At 46.0% G+C, this 20,431-nt stretch overlaps 1 protein-coding gene and 1 pseudogene across 6 annotated transcripts in view; both read left to right on the top strand.

Moving 5' to 3' along the window:
• The window catches only part of Ptpra (protein tyrosine phosphatase receptor type A), a 125,339-nt gene extending 113,288 nt beyond the window's left edge, over nt 1-12,051 (top strand). For all 6 annotated transcript variants that reach the window (XM_026409730.2, XM_026409729.2, XM_077800311.1 and 3 more), the window contains 4 exons: nt 7,496-7,621; nt 7,702-7,853; nt 10,923-11,058; nt 11,754-12,051. In XM_026409730.2, coding sequence (XP_026265515.2) covers nt 7,496-7,621; nt 7,702-7,853; nt 10,923-11,058; nt 11,754-11,828 — 489 coding nt within the window. In that variant the 3' untranslated portion in view covers nt 11,829-12,051. The remainder of the gene's footprint in view (nt 1-7,495; nt 7,622-7,701; nt 7,854-10,922; nt 11,059-11,753) is intronic.
• Nucleotides 12,052-19,586: 7,535 nt separating this feature from the next.
• Nucleotides 19,587-19,990, top strand: Gnrh2p (gonadotropin releasing hormone 2 pseudogene; annotated as a pseudogene).
• Nucleotides 19,991-20,431: the final 441 nt, after the last annotated feature.

The raw sequence follows: 20,431 nt of genomic DNA, 5'->3' as shown, positions 1-20,431 counted from the left end.
TTGGTTCCAAGCAGTTAGTTCCCATTCTGTTCTTGTGCAGTTTATTTAACTTTGATACAGGCTTCACACATTTTCTTACCCCAACATTTCATTATGTCAGGTTTGTGGTTTGTGGGTTTTTGTTTTTTGTTCAGTCATTTCACTCAGTAGCTAGTCTTCCCAGGCTTGTATTATGTACCAAATTGACAGGCATCCTTCGTAGGTTTTTGTCTATTATTAGTAACAAGATTGATGAAATGGGAGGTTTGGTTAAGTCCTTGGCCTTGCACTCAAGAAAACATGCACTGAGTAACAAAGGCCAACTGGGACAGAAGTGGCTGTGTTATCAGGGGCTAGTGCAGGTCTGCTAGCCCTCTGATAGCCACAAGGGGATATGTGAATTAGACCCAGAGCTTTACATGTTTTTCCCCATTCCATCTGCAGGTAAATGATGGGAAGGCCCAAAGAATAGGCAGAAGAGCTAGAATAGGAAGCTCAGAGACATCTCTTGGTCCACTGCCCTATAATGAAATGTAGCTCAGTGAATATCTCTGACCCTGTCTAGTCTGATTATCAGGCTTCTTTTCAAACTTACTTGGTACTGGGGATGAACCCACAGCTTGGCACATGCTGAGCAAACACTGTGCCACTGAGCTACATCCCTACCCCTCAGACTCTTTCAGTCTTGAAGAGAGCTTAATGAGAGTTTAGGGTAGAGGGGCAGGAAACATTTCTCTTGGGTAACAGTGAGGGGAAGAGCCATGCACACCTAGTCCTCCAATCCATTGGTCAAGCCTGTTATCAATTGGGTGGACCTCCTTTCCTTCTGCCACTGTGCCTTAGCCTCTGCCTTCCCAGGGCCATCAAAATAGCCAGTAGCTTTTGCTCTCAGAAACTTCTTAGTGAATCAGAACAGGACATTAGTCACATTTTTCATAAGGCCTCACTGGCCTCCAAGATAAAATTTCACTTATTGTTTCATCTCTCGTTCATGTCAGGTATAGCTCCCAGAAATAAACACAGTAAGCCTAAATAACATAGTGAAGGGTGTGTATGTTTATACAAAGTGAAACCACCACTCCTTACGTATTATAAAAGTCTGATCCCCAAATATAAATTTTCTACCATATAAATAAAAATCTCAAAGGAATTAAAATTTCTCTTTGAGTTTTCTCATTCTTTTCCACTTTAACCAAGTGGATGCATCAAGATGCTTGGGAAGGCATGGGTTCCTTCAGTGGCCACAGCTTGGAACAGGCATCCTTGTGAGCAGGGCAGTGCTACCAGCTCCCACACTGTGCCAGCCCAACCTGACTCTCATTCTGCTTATTTAAAGCATCAGTAGATCACGATGCCCACAAAGTTGAGTCCCTACTACTGTTGTCAGCCTTGTACCATAAAGAGACTTAGTGCTGTCTAAGGCAAGGAGGGTGAACAAAGACCACAGGAGAAAAGACAGAAAAGCTGAGCTTAGGCTTCATCAGGATGCCACTGTATAGAGTCCATAACCTGAAAATTAAATCTGAGATTAAACCTCAGCTCCAAGCTCTCTTCTCCTACTTAATGACTTCTTCATCTGGTTTACCACCCCTTTGGGGCCTTTATTCCTGTTTCTGTTCTTTTGTCAATTTGGTGTTTGTTTGTTTTGGTGAGGGGGTGTTGGTTGATTTGTAGTGGGATCTTACTGTGTTGCCCAGACTGATCTTGAATTCCTGGGCTCAAGTGATCTTCTTGCCTCAGCTCAGCTGGGACTATAGGCATGTGTCTCTGTGCCTGGTTTTCTATCTCTGGTTTTGGAGGCATCAGTATCCATGAGGATGATCCATCTACCCTTAGTCTTTCTGTTTCTTGGCTTCCTCAGCTACCAGTTCCCATGGTCAAACCATGATCTTTTCATCCCCATGCCTTTAGAATATTGATAGGACATTCTATACCCTGTTTATCACCTCCAATACAACATGGTACTTCTTACTTCTATTCCAGTAATTGTTTATCTTCACCAAATCTTAGAGCCATTGACTGCTCCACTTTCTCAATGTCAGTCATGGATCATATTTTCACCTTCCTGTGTGTTCTGTTTGTAAAGTTTGTGTGGCTTGTCATTATTATCCTTCCCTTTCTAACACCCATTATTGCCTCATACTTTCTTACTTTCTTTCATGGCAAGGCCTCTACTCTGTTAAATCCAGTTACATATCTATATATGATAGCAAACATCACTGGAAAAAAAAAAACAAAACTCTGCTGACTGTTCTCCCATTGAATTCATAACCACAAATCTAATGTGGGTAAAGCACTACCTAGCAATTCTATTGCTGGTCCTTCTTTTTTCTTTCTTTCTTTTTTTTTTAAGTTGTTGATAAACCTTTATTTTATTTATTTATATTCAGTGCTGAGAGTCAAACTCAGTGCCTCACAATACAGGCAAGTACACTACCACTGGGCCACAACCCCAGCCCCCCTGTTCCTTCTACACTCCCTCAGATCTGCAGAATCCCCTTGCCTATCCCGCCATATATCTTAGCTATGGCTTGGCCTCATTTTTCAAGAAATTGGACAAGAATACCTTCCTCAAGCAGCCAGCCCATTCACATCTGTAACAGTTCTCTTACCTGCCATCCTGGGGAAAGGGATCCTACAGCTCGATGTAGCCATCCACTGTGCTCTTGGTCCCATTCCCACCTCCCTCAAGGATCTTGCCACTGGAAGATCCTTGCTACTCTTGTCTCCATCAACAGCTCCCCTCTCTACTTAGCAGCCCACACTATTACATTTCCTATCTTTAAAAAACAAAATTATCTCCCCTAATCCCACATCCCCTTCCATCTAGATACTATTTTTATGTACTTCTTTCTAGACAAGTTCCTTTAAAGCGTCTGCTTTCCCCTTTAAGTTCTCACCTCACTCTGTTCCTTTCATTCTTGACTGCAGTGGGACTGCTTTAGTTAAGATCACGGTGACAAATCCAAAGATCATTTCTCTCTTTTTTTTATTTTTCCTTTTGTTTGTTCTTGTTGTTGTCCTTATACCAACATTCGAAATAGTCAGTGCTTCCCTCTTTCTTGGAATATTTCTTTCTTTGATTTCCACAATCTCACCCCTGTCACTAGCCTTGCTAGCTCCTTTGTCATTTATTTTGTGACCTCTTTCTCCTCTGCATGACCTCTAAACACTCTCTGGAGGATTCTATACTCAGGCCTTATTAGCCCATTCGCTTATGACATGCTGTCCTTGAGGATTTCAGCCAAGCCTGTGGTCTTAAATACAATCCATACACCAAAGCCTTAAATCTTTGCCCCCAGTACAGTTACCTACTCCCCTTCTGGGATCACCCATATTCCTCATGGCCATGCATTTCCCATTGTGTACTAATGTATCCAGTACCTACCTGATATCTTCATGTGGTTGATTATTAAGAATCTCAGGCCAGTGGTGCATGCCTGTAATCCCAACTGCTCAGGAAGCAGAGGCAGGAGGATTGCGAGTTCAAAGCCAGCCTCAGCAAAAAGCAAGGCACTAAGCAACTGTGAGACCCTGTCTCTTTAAAAAAAAAAAAAAAAAAAAAAAATGGACTAGGGATGTGGCTCAGTGGTTGAGTGCCTCTGAGTTCAATCCCCAGTACCTCTCCAAAAAAGAATCTAAGGCTCCATATGGCCCAAATGAAACTTGATTTTTCTCCCCACACTCCATGCTAATTCACCCCACTCTGAACTATCTCAATAAACAGGACCATCTTCCACCCCACTGCTCCTGCTACAAGTCTAGGATTTCCCTTCCTTACTCTCTTTTCCTCACCACCACATGCAGTTTATCAGTGAGTCCTGATACCTGCTGAGCATATCCACTTCACTCTAGCTTAACAATGCCACTCGTGCAATATACCACCATCTCTAACCTACTAAGGGACATGCACATGGAGCAGTGGTTACACCTCTCACAAACCATGCCAGCACTAGATCTACCTCGAGTTTCCTGGCAACCTGTCTTCCTGCTTCCAGTCCCATTGAGTCGGTTCTTCACATGGCAGCCAGGAATATTTCTTTCTTTGATTTCCACAATCTCCACAGCACCCTTTTGAAAAATACAAATGTAATCATGTTACACTTTATCTTAAAATCATCTTTGGGCTTTTAGAGACCTTGAGGAAAAAAAATCTACCTATGCATATGAAATTTAGGAACTTTTTTTTGGTTATTTAGTCCCCACACTTAAATTGGGCCCTTCCTTTTAGTTTCACTTGCTTATTTTAAATCCCCTAGTTTTCATTTTCTCCTGTCCCCTCTACCCTCAATGGGCTAAGTAGGACATGGTTTATATGCTGGGTCCCAGCCTCTGTCCTTGAGACGGGTCTCCCATATTCCTCATGGCCATGCATTTCCCATTGTCCTTGTCTCACTTTTCCATCCCAGCAGAATCTTGGCATTTTTAGCCTGGGATACAGTTAGGATAGCCAGTGCTGCTACAGTTTTTTCTGGATTCTTTAAACCAACATCCTGCCTCCTAAGGAAGGGGTCCTTTAGCCCAGAGGATAATAGGTATCTGATTGAAACTGCTATGTGCCTTCCATCAACTTACCACAGCCTGTGAACTAATGCCAGACAGCTGTCACTGCCGCCCTTCCACAGACGAGAGAGAGAGAGAGAGAGAGAGAGAGAGAGAGAGAGAGAGAGAGAGAGAGAGAGAGAGAGAGAGAGGGAGGGAGGGAGGGAGGGAGGGGGGGGGAGGAGGAGGGAGGGAGGGAGGGAGGGATGGGGGGGGCTGGGGGGCTCTGGGGATTATTTCCCTCTGTTTCCCACCTTTTCCCTCTTAGATGATTTGACTTGGTTTGAGATGGGGACTCAACAAGTTGCCTTGGGCTCAGGTGATCCCCCTATCTCAGCCTCCATAGTAGCTGGGACTATAGGCACATGCCATCATACCCAGCCTTTGGCTTTGTTTTTGAGTATAACCTGCTCCTTTGGTTTTGTTGTTGAATTTTGTTGTTGAGCCCATGTGGAGGGCTAAATTAAATGAATCCTGTCCCCTTCACCAGAGTAAGTAAGATAATTCCCTACCATCATCTGTCCTATAGTCTTATGTAGCTTTTCTTTACTCCATGTCATCCCTTAAATCCTAATCACATATTTACCAGATTTGTTTTCTTTCAGCCCACCTTACCTGCCTCCCTGAAACCCTCTAATAGCTGTGTCCCCTTGAAACTCACTGTACAACTCTGCCCCCTGAGGTCAGTCAGAACCACCTCAAGTGACTGACGGCCCCCATTAGCCAACCAAGGAAGGGTTCCCATTATTGTCTCTGTTGATAAGCCCCCTGTCTCCAGCTTTAGGAAGGGCTTCTCTCCTATAATTCCCAGCTATGCCTGCCCGGGGCCTCCCCACCTTCTGCCCTTTTTCTCTGCTATGCATACCTAAGAAGATCTAAAGTACTAAAAACTGTTGGTTGCAGGGCCCATAGTATTTCTTTTTCTTGTAAAATATGGTCTTGCTGCTCTCTTCCCTCTATCTCAATCTGCTGACCTCACTCCCATCTGGAACCTAGTGTTTCTAATGACTTTGAAGTCCGTCTTCAGTCCTGGTTGAGAAATTGTGTGAAGGCGGTATTGTTTCAAGGGAACTGTGACAGCAAAATCATTCTACCTGCCAGTGCCCTGGAGACCGGTGATTAATAACTAGTTGAGGTGCACCTTAGTTAGGATTTTTTTAAACAGTTATGGTTGAAGAGTGGTTCAGCACCCCATCTTCAGGGATCCTTAAGATTCCTGGAGAGCACAGGTGGAAAAGCACTGGTCTACGGCATTTCCTTGCTCCAGTACTTTAATAACCTGTCTGTTAGAATGAATTCAGTGTCATTTATAAAGGAGTTACTGAATGATCACACTTAGGAAAAGCAATAAAAGTCAGTAAAATGGGTTTTTAATCTGGATGAGGTGACACTCCTGGAGTCTGAGCTTTTCAGGAAACTGAAGCTGAGGCTGAAAGAACACTTGAGCCAGGAGTTCAAGGTCTGCCTTGACTCACATAAATAAGTTGGATTTTAAAAAAATATTTTATTAGTTGTAGATGAAGAATAAATAAAGATAAATAAATCTTTATTTTTATGTGGTGCTGAGAATGGAACCCAGTGTCTCACACGTGCACATGCAAGGCAAGTGCTCTACCACTGAGCTATAGCCCCAGCCTAATAAATTGGATTTTAATAGTAATTTTATTTGGACTGTGAGACTATCAATGATTTTTCTTTTGTACTTAATGTTTTCAAATCTTAATGAACATGTATGGCTGAGAATTTTTAAGTTTCAGCTGTTCTAGTTGTGGTGGTGCATGCCTGTTATCCTAGCAACTTGGGAAGCTAAGGCAGGAGGCCAGCCTCAGCAACTTAGTGAGACTTTGTCTCAAATAAAATAAAAAACAGGACTGATTTGAACTTGGCACATTAAATGTTGGGGAACTTAACCACGTGAACAATATGAGGTATTGGGCAGGTGAGCATGCAGGACGTGATGGGAATCAGGAGAGCAGCAAGGGAGACCAACAGCAGAGAGACCAGTTGGATAATGTAGTTCAGAGGTAGAGCAGCCCTGGGTTAAATCTCTAGTACGATTAAAAAAAAAAAAACTAAAAAATCTCAGATCCGCCCCCCCCCCCAAACACACACACAATGCTCTAAAGAAATGGACCACGTTTTACTTACATATTTATGCCTTGACTTATTCTGCAGACATTAAACACATTCATTTACCAGGTACTTACTGAGAGCCTATAGAATGCCAGGCCTGGGTCAGGGTGCTCAAGATGCAAAGATGAATTGAGACAGATCCTTTCTCCTGTACGCAAGGAGCTTTAGAAGGAATTGAGTTAGGTGCAAGCAAAGACAGTAAACCATCTCCTGCAAGGACAGAAGTGCTAGAACTAGCAACCTTAAAGTACCATTGCAGATTAAGGAGATCGAGATCAGAAGAATAAAAGGATACTGTGGACTGGGCTATGGTGAAGCAGCATGGCTGGGTGAGGGTGTAAATGGGTTCCACTTTTCTGGATTAACAAGGTGGCACATGTAAGCAGCTATAAAATATGGAATCATGGAGTAAGGGTGGAACAAAAACATCCATCCCTCTTCATCCTCCCCACAGCCATTTGAGTGCTGAATAGCACTGAGCAACAGAGTTCTTCATAGACTCTGTCATATTGTAAACTGGATTGTCAACAAGTGACACTAAATGGTTAACTAATTATTTCTTGTAGAATGCCTGTAATCTCAGTGGCTAGGGAGGTTGAGGCAGGAGAATCACGAGTTCAAAGCCACCTCAGTAATAGTGAGGTGCTAAGTAATTCAGTGAGACCCTGTCTCTAAGTAAAATACAAAATAGGACTGGGGATGTGGCTCAGTAGTTGAGTGCCCCTGAGTTCAACCCCTAGTACCAAAAAAAAAAAAAAGTGAGAGGTCAGGCTGCTCACAAGCAATGCTGCCTTTGCCACACTTAGTACTAGCCCCTGGCCTCTCTTATTTGTCTCGCCAGGAGAAGTGTGCCCAGTACTGGCCATCTGATGGCCTTGTATCCTATGGAGACATAACAGTGGAGCTGAAGAAGGAGGAAGAATGTGAGAGCTACACCGTCCGAGACCTCCTGGTTACCAACACCAGGGTAAGATGTGCGATAGATGGGGCTCCTCCCTCAGGGAAAGCAGAGCTGCCCCTGCCTTCCTGACCCTCTTTTCTCCAAAGGAGAACAAGAGCCGGCAAATCCGACAGTTCCACTTCCATGGCTGGCCTGAAGTGGGCATCCCCAGTGACGGGAAGGGCATGATCAGCATCATTGCAGCTGTGCAGAAGCAGCAGCAGCAGTCCGGGAACCACCCCATCACTGTGCACTGCAGGTACCGTTGGCCCCAGCTCTCAGATGGGTGGCAGAGGGATGGGTGCAGTGGTGAGCATGTGTCAAATGGTGAGGAAAGCTGTGCAGGAGCAGGTTGTTGGTGAGCACTTGTGTTGCAGTAATTCATGTGCAGGTCAGCATGGGAAAGAAAGAAGAAGCAGAGCAAGCAAAGCAACAGCAGAAAAAAAGTCCTTTATTGTATACAAGCAATCTTTTTATAGTATTGTGAACAAAGAAGGCAGCCTTCCAACAGCAATAAATCAGGTCTTTCAGCTAATTAAACATAGCATACAGAAGTTTTACTTTCTAATCAGAAGTGACCCGCTTCTCATGGCTAATCTACTCTCGGCCTGGAGCATGCCGAGCTCTGCTCTTGTTAAGAACAGATAATAAAATTTTTCTCAGCGCCCTCTTAGCCCACTTGGCAGAACATTCCGTTTGCAGGCAAGTCCTCCCAAGGACAGCAGACACCTCGTTTTCAAGCGTGTCCTCTGTTACCTTATCTAAACCTTGAAGGAGGCTCTCGTTTGTGAGTAGGCCCTCCCAAGGACAGCAGACACCTCGTTTTTAAGCATGTCCGCTGTTACCTATCTATACCTTGACAGAATATCCCGTTTGCAGGCAGACTCCATCAAGGACAGTAATAGTAACGCAGTCACATCTGATTCTCTACACACTTGTGACAATCAAGTTTGACAGACATAACAGAGCTGAGTGCTCAGAGAGTGTCTTGGAGTTTGAACTTGGCACATTAAATACTAGGGAACTTAACAACATGAACAATGTGAGGTATTATGCAAGGGAACATGTGGGACGTGATGGGAGAGCAATAGAGAGACCAGTTGGGCAACATGAGGATGAGGGCCTGGCCTCCTTAAACACAGGGAAAGAAAATGGCAAATGTTCTGAAAACAGTCAAGGAAAAATGAAAAGACTAAGACCGCTCAGCGAAAAAGCAGAAGAGTCAAGGGTGCTTCTCAGGTTTGAGCCTAGGTTACTGGTAGCAGTTGATGTAAGCAACTGAAAAAAGATGATAAGGAGACTTGTTTAGACTTGTTTGGGGAGAAAAGGTGAATTTTACATGGAGCATGTTATTTGAGATTGCATTTTAGGAAAAAGAAATGTTTACCTTGAGTTTCCTTAATAATAAAGTTTCTCAACAGATTTGTCCATACTAGCTTTCCAGTTCCTTTTCTTTATTCTCCTATCCTGTCAAGCCCATTCCAGTCACACCACCCACTCACACACTTACTCCATTTCAACTGCACCACTGGAACTACCTGTGGCCTCCAGATTGCTGAAGCCAGTGGTCATTCTCAGTCTCATCATACTTGACTTTTTTTTATCAGTATTGGACACAGTTGATCACTGATCTCTCTGTAGCACACTCCCCAAGTGGCTTCTGTTATGGTTTTCATCCTCATGTGCTCTTCTTCTGTTTCCTGGGTTGATTCCTCCCCATTTGTGGTCCAAGGCCCAGTTCTTGAACCTCTTCTGTATCAACAGACAACACCCCAAGGAGAGTTCACTCAGTCTCCTGGCTTTAACAGCAATTCCCAAGTCTTTATTACCAGTTCTCTAGGTGATCCCCCAAACACCAAGTTTATCTATCCAATTATCTACTTGTCATTTCCACAAGGATATCTAATGGGCATCTTTAGCTTAGGGTTCAAGTGAGAACTGCTGGTGTTTCTGTCAAGGCCTGCTGTTCCACATCAGTAAATAGCTTGCCATTTCCCAGAGAGAAGCCTTGGAACTAACCTGTTCTCTGCTCTTTCTCAGATATCATATCTAATCCATCATCAAATTGTGTTCTACCTGCATATAATCTAACAATCCAAGTATTTTTCCCTGCCTCCTCCAGGGTCCTCTCTGTCCAAGCCAATTTCCCTCTGCAGTAATTGTACCAACCTCCTTCCTGGCTGGTCTCTCTGCTGTCACCTTCACCTGGAATCTGTTCTCAACACAGCAGCCTAAGAGAGCCTTTTATTTTATTTTATTTTATTTATTTTTGCCCCTCGCCCTGCCTCAGGAGCCTTTCAAATGTAAGTCATGGTCTGGGGATATAGCCCAGAGGTAGAGTGCTTGCCAACATGCACAAGGCCCTGGGTTCTATGCGCATCACTACCAAACATATATATAAACAACTATAAATCTCGCCTTTATTTAGAATCCCAACAACAAGGGCCCAACATGATGTGAGGGCTTCCTGTCAGGCCAGGAAGCGGGATGCAACTTAGGGTGGCATTCTCCCAGGGCTCTGACCTCACCCTCACCACTCTCCTTCCTTCCTACATCAGATTCAGCACCCTTGGCACACTCCTGCCTTTGTCCTAAGAGACTCTTTCCCAGATATCCATAGAACTTCACCCTCACCTTCTTGGTATGTCTGCTCACACAGCACTCGTTTAGAGAGCCTTCCTGAGGCACCCTACCTGAACTCTGCTCCTCTTTCTCCTTCCCTGACTGCATGTCTTTTTCTCTGGAAAGATTGCTAAGCCCGCAGTCCTTGCCACAGAGCAGGTACTCAATGTCCAGTGAGAGAATCGGCTGATGACATTGAACGGGGTAGATAGTGTCAAGGTCAGAGTCTGAATTCCTTGGATTTACAAAGAAGATAAGAGACACAGGAAAGAACCAGCAGGTACATACCATTGCAAATGGTTTGTCAGGGAAAAGGAAGAGAGGAATAGAACTCTAACCTGATCCAGTGGTAAGGTCAGGTCAACCTGAGCATGTTGGTAGGTGAACGTCAAGAGCTAGTACTTGTGGAGTGTAGATGAGGGTTGTTAGCATGGTCCCACAGGTGAGCCCTCAGTAGGAGTAACCTGTGCCATGAAGGAGAGGCAGCAGGGGTGCACTGCCTCCCCAGAGGTATGCTGAGTTCCTCTAGGCTGGCAGAGGTGAGCTCGGGCCTCCTGCCTCACTCATACCCTCCTGTGGTAGCTCCATGGATCATGCACCTTCCCAGGCACCAGACTCAGCTTCAGTCTGCTCCTTGTCACTCATACTCACCCACTCTGCTTGGAGAGCTTTAGCAGGCATGGTAAGTCTGTCTGCTCTGTTTCAGCGCTGGGGCAGGACGGACAGGGACTTTCTGTGCCCTGAGCACAGTCCTGGAACGAGTGAAAGCAGAGGGGATTTTGGATGTCTTCCAGACTGTCAAGAGCCTGCGGCTGCAGAGGCCACATATGGTCCAGACACTGGTATGCTGCTCATGTCTTTGTGCCACCACCATCTGCAATCCTTCCCCATCAGGGAGAAGGCCTTCAGAGTCCCACTCAGGAGTCCCATCCTACCCCAAGGTGTCCAAACCCGCAAGTGCCTTGAGAGGCAGGATTGCAGTGGGAATATGCCCTCTATCACCAGTGGGAATGTGACACGTTAGACAAGGGGTACTTGGGTGCCCTACAGGGCTTGTTTATGCTTCTCCCTGGGTTGGAGGTCGGGGAACAGGACTACTTACCTTTGTTCTGTTCAGGCTCCCTATTAAGAAATCTGACTTTTAACAGTGTGGACATCCACAAATGTTTTCCTGAAACTTCTGGAGTGAGAAATGTTTGAGGGGAAAAGAAAAGTGAATTTTAGGTGGTTTACCAGGAAATGAGACTTTAAGAGCAGAGCACATGCCAGTCTGGCAGCCATGGTGAAGGTGCACCATTTCCCAGCCCGGCATACTCATTTGTCCTTGCCAGTCCAGTCAGCTCTATTTGCAGAACATCCACTGTGCTAATCCAGAGGGCAGAGCTATCAGAACTTGGGCAGACAGGTCGAGGTGCATGTGGAAGTCCACAAACATTCATTTCCTCTCCAATTTCCATTCTAAAAACAGCTCTGTTAGGAACTGTGGTTCCACATACTCTTCAATAACCTTGGCATTCTTCCCACTTTCATTCTCCAGGAGCAGTATGAGTTCTGCTACAAGGTGGTGCAGGAATACATTGATGCATTCTCAGATTATGCCAACTTCAAGTAACAGGCGACGAGGCCCCATGGACAGGAGAATTGCCTTTAATATTTTGTAATATTCTGTTTTGTTAATATACCCAAAATTGTGTATATATCTTATAACTGTTTTAGAAATTGGTACATAGCTTCTATTACCTATTAGGTGGAGATTTTATATGTAAATGTGTTAGCACTGATAGTCCTTTTTCCAATGTTTTATTGGGGAATTAAATAGTGTGATGTTTGATTGATATCGTGTAATCCTCAGCCTGGAAATTGGGCTGGATTGTTCTTTGGTTTAAACATCTTTTCCTAAAGAAGATAAACCCATTCCAGGTAGCTTGGCACCAGCTAAGAAAAAAGCACAAAGTTCTCAGAATTCTTGAGGAAATGGTTGTCCCAGGATCCCCATGTAAGTCCCCATTCCCCTCCCTACACTGTAAATATTCCTGTCTCTCTAGCTCACCTCCTTCAAACACACCTTCACATCCCAGCAGCCCCCTGGGGGGAGTAATGGGACCAGGGCGGTATCTCTGGCACCACACTAGGGATTATCAGGTAATAAAAGCTTTGACTCCCTGAGGAAATGTCTCTCCCTTTGTCTGGGGTGGGGCAACCAGACAGGGCTAGGCTGCTCCTGGCCCTATATTGCTGCTGTCTCTCAGTTCCCCAGCTCTCCATTTCTATCATTCAAGCTCCTCCATCTCTGATGTGATCTCCAAGACCCTCCTTTCTTTCCCAGCACAACTTTGGTTTAGTGGTCTCAGCCAGCCTCACACCCTGGAGAAGATGGCAAAGGGTAGGGCCACCAGGAGAAGAGGAACTGGCTCAGCCTTAGACCTGAGGTTGGTCTCTGACCTCTCCAGCTCTGCTGCTTTGCTTCAAAGCCATTTAGATTGTGTCACTATCCAGAAAAGTCTTTGTGTTCACATTGATTGTGTCAGATGGCTTCCACATCCTTTCATTTATGTCCTCATTTCCAGGACTTTAATGTGGAAAAGTCTCAGATCCAGAAGCCAAGATGATGGGATTCTTAGATTTCAACCTGGTCTCAAATCTGATGTGTTTAACATGTCAAGTTTTGTATCTTAAATAATATAAATGTTTATGTATTCCTTATATAACAGTCTGCCCTACCCAGAGACCCAGTATCCTTCTACCTTCCAGATTCATGGTCCTCAAAATATAATTTTCATTCCTGTGGCAGGAGTTGAATCACTTCCACATCTGCATCTGAATCAGGCAAGGGGGAAAAGTATGTAGTGTAAACACAAAACAATTTCATTTTTAGCAAAAGTTGTTGCTTTTTTGGTGGTGGTAGAATTGAACCCAGTCAGTGATGCTCTACCACTGAGCTGCATCTCCAGCCCTTTTTATTTTTCGTTTTGAGGTAGGTTCTCACTATCTTATTTGAGACACTAAGTTTGAAACTGGTCCCAAACTTGAAGTCCTCCTGCCTCAGCCTCCCAGTATCTGGGATTGCAAGCATTCACCACCGCTCCCAGCTCAAAAGTTGCATTTTTGGTTTCTCATAGCCCAGTAGCTTAAAACATAATCCTATGGCTGTACCTAATTACAAGGAGAACTGAGAAGTGTGACCTTTAGTTGGGATACAGTTGGAAGGGTGGGTCTGCTTACCACTCCTCCTAGCCTCAGGAGCAGCTCATGATGGGAGCAGAAGATAAACTGATTGCCCAGGCTGGTAGGGCAGGGCTGAGGGAGCCTGTAGCCTCTGGCCTTCCTTGAAGAGTTGTGGCAGGCTCTGGGCTCAAAGGCTTCAAGAGTGAGAGGTAACACTCCAGCCTGGCCCATGGAAGCACATTCAGGTCAGTGTTCCATGGCTTGCTGAAGCAATGCAGCTTGAACTGGATCTAAGCAAGGGATGCTGGAAATTGAGTTGAATTTAGAGGAAAAAAGATCAAGTGGAGCTGCATTACAGATGAGACTGTAACTCGGGCTTCAAGAGGGCACTCAGTGTACACCACATATTCATGTTGTTTGTGTGAAGGAAGTGGTATGAGAGAAAGGAAGTCCAGAGGCCTACAGGAGGCAGGGACACTACTACAGACTACTTCTGGAAGCTTCAAGAGGTGAGTGCAAGTCATTAGAGGCATTCAGTCCTTCTGTAGGAACTACAAGAGGCAGTTGACTCAAAACTCAGTAGTTTCCAAAGAAGCGTGGTAAACAAAGAATCTGAGGGATCTCCAATGAGGGATGCTGGGTTTGAAGAGAAGACCCTGGCCCTTGCAAGCTACTCTTTGAACCCTCTGTGTGACTAAGTCCAGCAGATATAGGAGTATGGTGGTGGGGTCAGCAAGCCATCAGTGAACATGCAAGTGAAGCTCTATCTCTATGTTGCCTTTCCACTCCCAGCAAGTGGCTCATCTCCTATTAGCAAGGCTGGCTTTGGGCAGAGCACATCAATGTGGCCTGACCAGGTTTCTTAGGTTTCTGCTAGAGTCTGTGCTGACTTGGTCAGTGGCTGGGCCAATATTTTAAATTTCACCTGATTACTAATCAATTATCTTCCAGCAGGAATTACCTCATCTCTTTGCTTCCTTTCCATAGAACTAACCCTTATCCCTTCATCCCTCCCCCTTAACTCTTTTCTTACTCGGAGTGCAAGAGACATGAACCCAACAGGAACTAGTGTAAGTTCAAAGAACAATGCCCTGGGCATTCACAGCATAATGTGTGAGAAGGGCTGGGGTGACTGCTTCATCCAGTACCCCACATCCAATCAGCTGTGGCCCCAGGGAATTAGGGTGGGTAAGTTTATTTCCCTGCAGGGAAGAGTTACAGCCAGCGCCCACTGTGCACCCCAAATTCTGGGTCCTGCCACTCTCATTAGAGACCTCACTTATATTGAGTCGGCTCCCTTCTGGGCTTCATTTTCTTTCACCACCACCCCCAGATACTCAAGTCTCTTTCATTGAAGAAAAAGGGGGAAAAAGTTATTTCCCCCGACCTAAGTCCCCCCCCCCCAATGCTGTCATAAGTCCCTGTTTGCTTGTAAGAAGGTCTCTCCTCTGACTACTTCCTCTTCCTCACTTCACCCCCACTCTCACTGGTTCTTGCCAGGGCAGCCTAGGTGCTAAACCCCAGGGGTCCCTTTCCCCTTGTCCACCAGCTCCCTGCTGGTACTAGTGATTCTTTTTGGACCTCATTAACTGCTTCCAGTCTCTTTCCTTAGAGCTTAGAGGTCCTGAACTGTGTGTGTGGACCCTCAGTTCTCCTCCACTTGCCTCCTTTCCCCAGAGTGGTCCAGAGGTACCTGTCGCTGGCCCCACCCCCACCCCCAGGCTTCCCCCAGTCCTTCGGGTTCCACTCAGTCTCCACCCTGCCATGCTAGAACCCACAGATCACCAGCAGTTCCTTTGTTGGCCCTTTTCCATTTTGTCCCTTTGCTAGATCACCCCAGAATGTCATTCTGAGTCCACAACTCTGTTGTTTTAGTCAGCTTTTTTGCTACTGTGACTAAAGGGCCTGACCAGAACAATTTTAGGAGAGGAAAAGTTTAAGGGCTCATGGTTTCAGAGGTCTTAGTCTGCAGAAGGCCAGCTCCATTCCTTGGGGATGGTAAGCAGACCCACCCTTCCAACTGAGGCAGAACATCATGGTGGAAGAGTGTGGCAGAGGGAAGCAGCTCACATCATCAGGAAGCAGAGGGTGTCTCCACTTGCCAGATACAAATATATACATTCCCACCTACTCCAGCCATACCCTACCACTTCAGTTACTACTTAGTTAATCCCTATCAGAGGATTAATTTACTGATTTGGTTAAGACTCTTGACAACCCAATCATTTTTCCTCTGAACCTTCTTGCATTGTCTCACGTGAACTTTTGGGGAACACCTCACATCCAAACCATAACATTTACAAACAGCATATGTTTTTAATTTTGGGGTAGGGATACTTAACCTATATCCCCAGCCTTTTTATTTTTAATTTTTGAGACAAGTTCTCACTAAGTTGCTGAAGCCAGCTTTGAACTTGTGATCCTCCTGCCTCAGTCTCCCATGTCTACTAGATTACAGGCATACACCACTGCACCTGGCTAGCTAATGCATCTTTATTCTTGGCCCTGGGCCACTACCCAAGGTTTGTGCGTGTCTCCCACAACACCTAAACATTCTGCTCTCACCCTCTGCTTTCCCAACTGACTGCTAGCTGCAGTGAGTGATTTGATACCCTCAGAACCAGGCGTAGTTGGAACTCAGTAGTAAATAAGTGGCTTTCCTCTTCTGCCAAAAGGGATACAAGGATGAATTCCAGGGTTGGTGGTCTGGAAGGGACATGAAACAGTCCTGAAAAGCTAAGCATGTGGCCAGAAAGAAAGGGACCAGACCTTGCCTTAAAAAAGCTTAGTTCTGGTTTGGAATTTTTGGTGTGTGTTGGGGGTGGGGTTACAGAAAAAGGGAGTTAATTCATTCATAGGTATATCTCTTACCTAGCATGCAGCGTTTATGAGGCCCTGGGTTTAATCCCAACACCCCCCCCCAAAAAAAAACCCACAAAAATGTAAAAAGTCACCCCTTTCTGCCGCAGTCTGGCTGGGCACAATTCAGGAGCCACTTGTCAAAAGAAACAAACTTTATTTTTAAAACTACAAACGCCAAACAAAACAGCTCCTCAGGAAAACCCTCAGAGCCCAACTGCCACCACCGGCTTCCAGAAGCCTCTCCCCACACAAACCACACCACCTCCCACAATCCTCCTGCTCTTGAGGCCGATTGGCTGGGTCGCGTGGGCGGAGCCAAAGAAGTCCCCCAATGAGCAGTTCCGTAGTCTGAAGGGCAGGGAAACAGCCCAATGAACATGACTGCAGAGGAGCCAATCAGCTAGATGTTGCTGGGGTCACTGTGAGCCAATCATCAGCTGGCAGCTTGAAGGGCAGGGAAACAGCCCAATGAACATCGCCGCAGAGGAGCCAATCAGCTAGATGTTGCTGGGGCCACTGTGAGCCAATCATCAGCCGGCAGCTGGGAGTTTGCTGGCAGCTGGAAGTTTTCTGGGGCCCCTTTGGCTGTGGCTCTCAACATCTTTCCTCTTTTATTTTTTTAAATATTTTTTTAGTTGTAGTTGGACACAATATCTTTTTTTTATTTATTGTTATGTGGTGCTGAGTATTGAAGCCAGTGCCTTGCACGTGCTAGGCGAGCGCTCTACCGCTGAGCCATAACCCCAGCCTCTCTTTCCTCTTTTAAAATAAACACCAAGGGCATAGGGATATATCTCAGTCATAGAGCATTTGCCTAGCATGTGCAAGGGTCCTGGGTTGGATCCCCACAGCCCCCCCCCCCAGGAAGGGTGGCAAACTACCAGGAATTTTATGACTTTTTTGTTTGGTTTCAATTTTGGAGACAGGGCCTTGCTGTTACTGAGACTGGCCTGAAACTCATGATCCTCCTGCCTCAGCCTCAAAAGTTGCTGGGATTACAGGGTGTACATCAACACACCTGGTACCACCAGGGACTGTTTTGTATTTCTTTTCCATACTTTTTATTTATTGGTGCATTATAGTTGTACATAGTGGTGGGTTTTGTTGTCACACATTTGTACATGCATACACCATTGGGGCCTTTGGAACATTCTGAAACCCAACCAGACAACAAGGCTAGTTGATCGAATTCAAAGAGTTATTTTCACTAAAGCATAAAGCAAATATTTTCCTAAGAATAACCTAGCTAAGTCTCTGTATTTCCCAATACAGTTTAACTGAACATACAATCCCCAGATTCATTTCAGGTCTCTGCTAATAAGGCAATTTGGAAAGTCACATCTGGGCCCATCCTGAAGCCCAGGTGCCAGGGCTGCCCCCTCATGTCTGTTGTGACCCTTCCCCATCCTTATCACAGGATATGACGCATCTTCTCGCCCAATGATTCTGGTCACCACGCTGCCAAGCCTGACCCTGGCACTGGCATTTGCTGTTGATTTCAGATGTGGAGATTGGCTATTAACTCTGTAAATAGAGCTCTGACCCCTTGAGGCCAGTGGTTAGCAGTGGAAGGCTGATCCACTGACACAGGCTTGGAGGCAAAGGCTGGTTTCCAGGATCGCAGGCTAGCTATGTCCAATTCACAAATGGTCTTGGGATAAGCACAGGATGAAAAGGGGTTTGAACCTTGGGAGACAAAATTACCCCCAGTTGATAGCTTAAAGGAGACTTCAGGTCCCCAACCATGGGCATGTTTAAGTGGGCAACAAGCAGGGGTAGGTAATACCCCAGCAAAAAAACCCACCTATAACTGGAGTGACCCAGCCTTGGTGCCAGGTGTATGAATGTGAACACATCCATTCAGACCATTTTATAGGTGAGTAAACAAGCTCTCTGGGAGAGTGGTCACAGCCTCCCCCAGATCTCCAGTTAGGTTGCCGAGCACCCCACTCTATTCCCCTCTTTTTCACTGGGCAGATCCCCGAGCTGGGTCAGGGAATCCCAATGTATTGCCCCTCTCTAGGCCACAGTTTCCTTTTTGGGTCAGGAAGGTCTTTATACAACTCCAGGGCAAGAGTTTGATACACCCTAGGAAGTTGAAAGGTGAGACCAGGACATGGACCAGCTGGAGCAGAAATCTTGTGACTTCTGTAAACCAAGAAATCATAAAGAAGGTTAAAATAAAAGCAAAGCCAGTCTTATCCAAGTGCAAAATAGATTTGCAAATTGGGAAACAGGTTAGGTATCTCTGAAAGGGACCATGCAGCTTTGGGAGAGAAATAGGATTGAGTGAAGTCCAGTGCAAATTGGGGTGGTGGTGGTGAATTTTCTAAGTCCATTGAAATATCCAGGTCAGGAGACAAAACTGATCATTGTGGTGTTTTTCAAACCTTACAAGGTATTTAATAATAGAAATTTGTTCCCTTTGTCAAGTTCATTTCCCAACATGAAACCTTGTGGCAATTTACCACTGTCAGTAAAACTTCAAGACTTGGAAAAGGATCTTTGCTCTCCTTTTGACCACTCTGCAGCCATTTTGATTTTTATGTATGACTTAAGTCCCCTGGGAAGATGAGGGAGCATTGGTCTGGTGGCCTTAGAGCCAGCTGGAAGGGGTTGGGTGGCAAGCACTTCTTCACCCCACCTCCTTTTCAAGACGTCACTGGAATCCATGGGCCAGGAGCAGGAGAAGCCACCTCCTGGTCAATAAATACCGGGGCTGTCTGACTAGGGTCTGCAGCTGCCTGAAGGAGCAACCTCCACAGCTCTCCCTTGGTGAGTGAGAATGCCGCCCTAGCTGGAGCTCTCTTTGGGTGCATGGCACAATGTCCCTCTTTCCTATTCCCAAGTCCTTCCACCCTTGAATCATACCCCTTTTCCTTTTTCCCCCAATTCTATTAATCTGTTCCTGAGCTTGTCACTCCTGGAATGAAAGGGACAGGGGTGGAAACATTTACTCCAGTCACCACACATCCATTCCATATCCCCAACTACCAAATAAGAGAGATAACAGGCCACAGAGAAAAGGGGCAGAAACTCAGGTGCTCCAAATACCCTACTCTGCCGCTTGACTTATGGAGAATTCCCCTGACCATCCAACCATCTTCCCTTCTATTGGCCTGAAGTCTATTCCCCTCTTAATCTTCCACTTCTAGAACTCCCCAAAGGAAGGAGGGATGGGCCTGGCTAACTAAGAGGGCCCTCAGAACTGGGGAGGGAGCCTGCGCTCCAGAGCTCTGGGGGAGGACTGGGGGAGGGAAAGGCTTTGGAAAATAATAAGCTGCCCTGAGATGCAGTGTCAGACTTTTGAGTGCTCTCCACTGTCCTGCAGAGCAGTGCTGCCATGGCTAGCTCTAGATTAGGCCTTCTGCTGCTGCTCCTACTGCTGCTGACTGCCCACCCTGGACCCTCGAGGGCTCAGCACTGGTCCTATGGCTGGTACCCCGGAGGAAAGCGAGCCTCCAGCTCACTCCAGGACCTCCCAAGTGCTCTTAGGTCCTCAGGTTGGTGATAGGTCCTCCCAGCTTGAGTGGGAAGAAGACAATGCTGGTTCCTGGGGTTAGGAATGTGGGGGCAGGTGCCTTTATTCCCTTCTGAGGAAGGGTCTTGTGCTCTGCAGCTGGCAACCCAACTCAGGCTGCCGATAGCCTACCAAATGATGCACTGGCTCCCCCTGAGGATCCAATGTCTTGGAAGGGCAGGACCATGGCCGGCTTGTCCCTCCACAGGAACCAGCACCTGGTGTAGACCCTAATGGTGAGTGCGGTAAGAGGTCTCCTTCGTTCAAGATTATCCATGGGTCCCCTTTGGCCATCCTGCCTGGAGACTGGGGAGTGTGAGACACCACTGGGATGCCTCTTTCCCCAGTAGAACAACTGCATTAAAAAGGCTCATATAAAAGAGTGGTAGCTGTGGTGTTCCCTAGACTTCATGACAGCCAAGTAGGTGTGTTTCAAGGTGGGCAGGCCCTCTGGCCAGAGGGAAGAGGGAAGGAGTGCACCTCACACAGGTAGCAGTGCTCAAAGAGCCAAATGGTCACTGACTTGGACTCGGAACAACTCAGTGACTTTAGACCTCCCCAAGACCATAGAAGAATACAGGTGTAGGAAAATGAGTTATTACTAGTTGCAAATAGAACACATGTAAAGTGCACCAGGGGTGCACATGAACTAAAGGAGGAAGTGGTAA

This window comes from Urocitellus parryii, chromosome 6 (genome assembly GCF_045843805.1).
Source record: "Urocitellus parryii isolate mUroPar1 chromosome 6, mUroPar1.hap1, whole genome shotgun sequence".
Lineage (NCBI taxonomy): Eukaryota > Metazoa > Chordata > Mammalia > Rodentia > Sciuridae > Urocitellus > Urocitellus parryii.
Note: the sequence above shows the minus strand (reverse complement) of the source record. Positions and strands in the feature narration are given on the sequence as shown.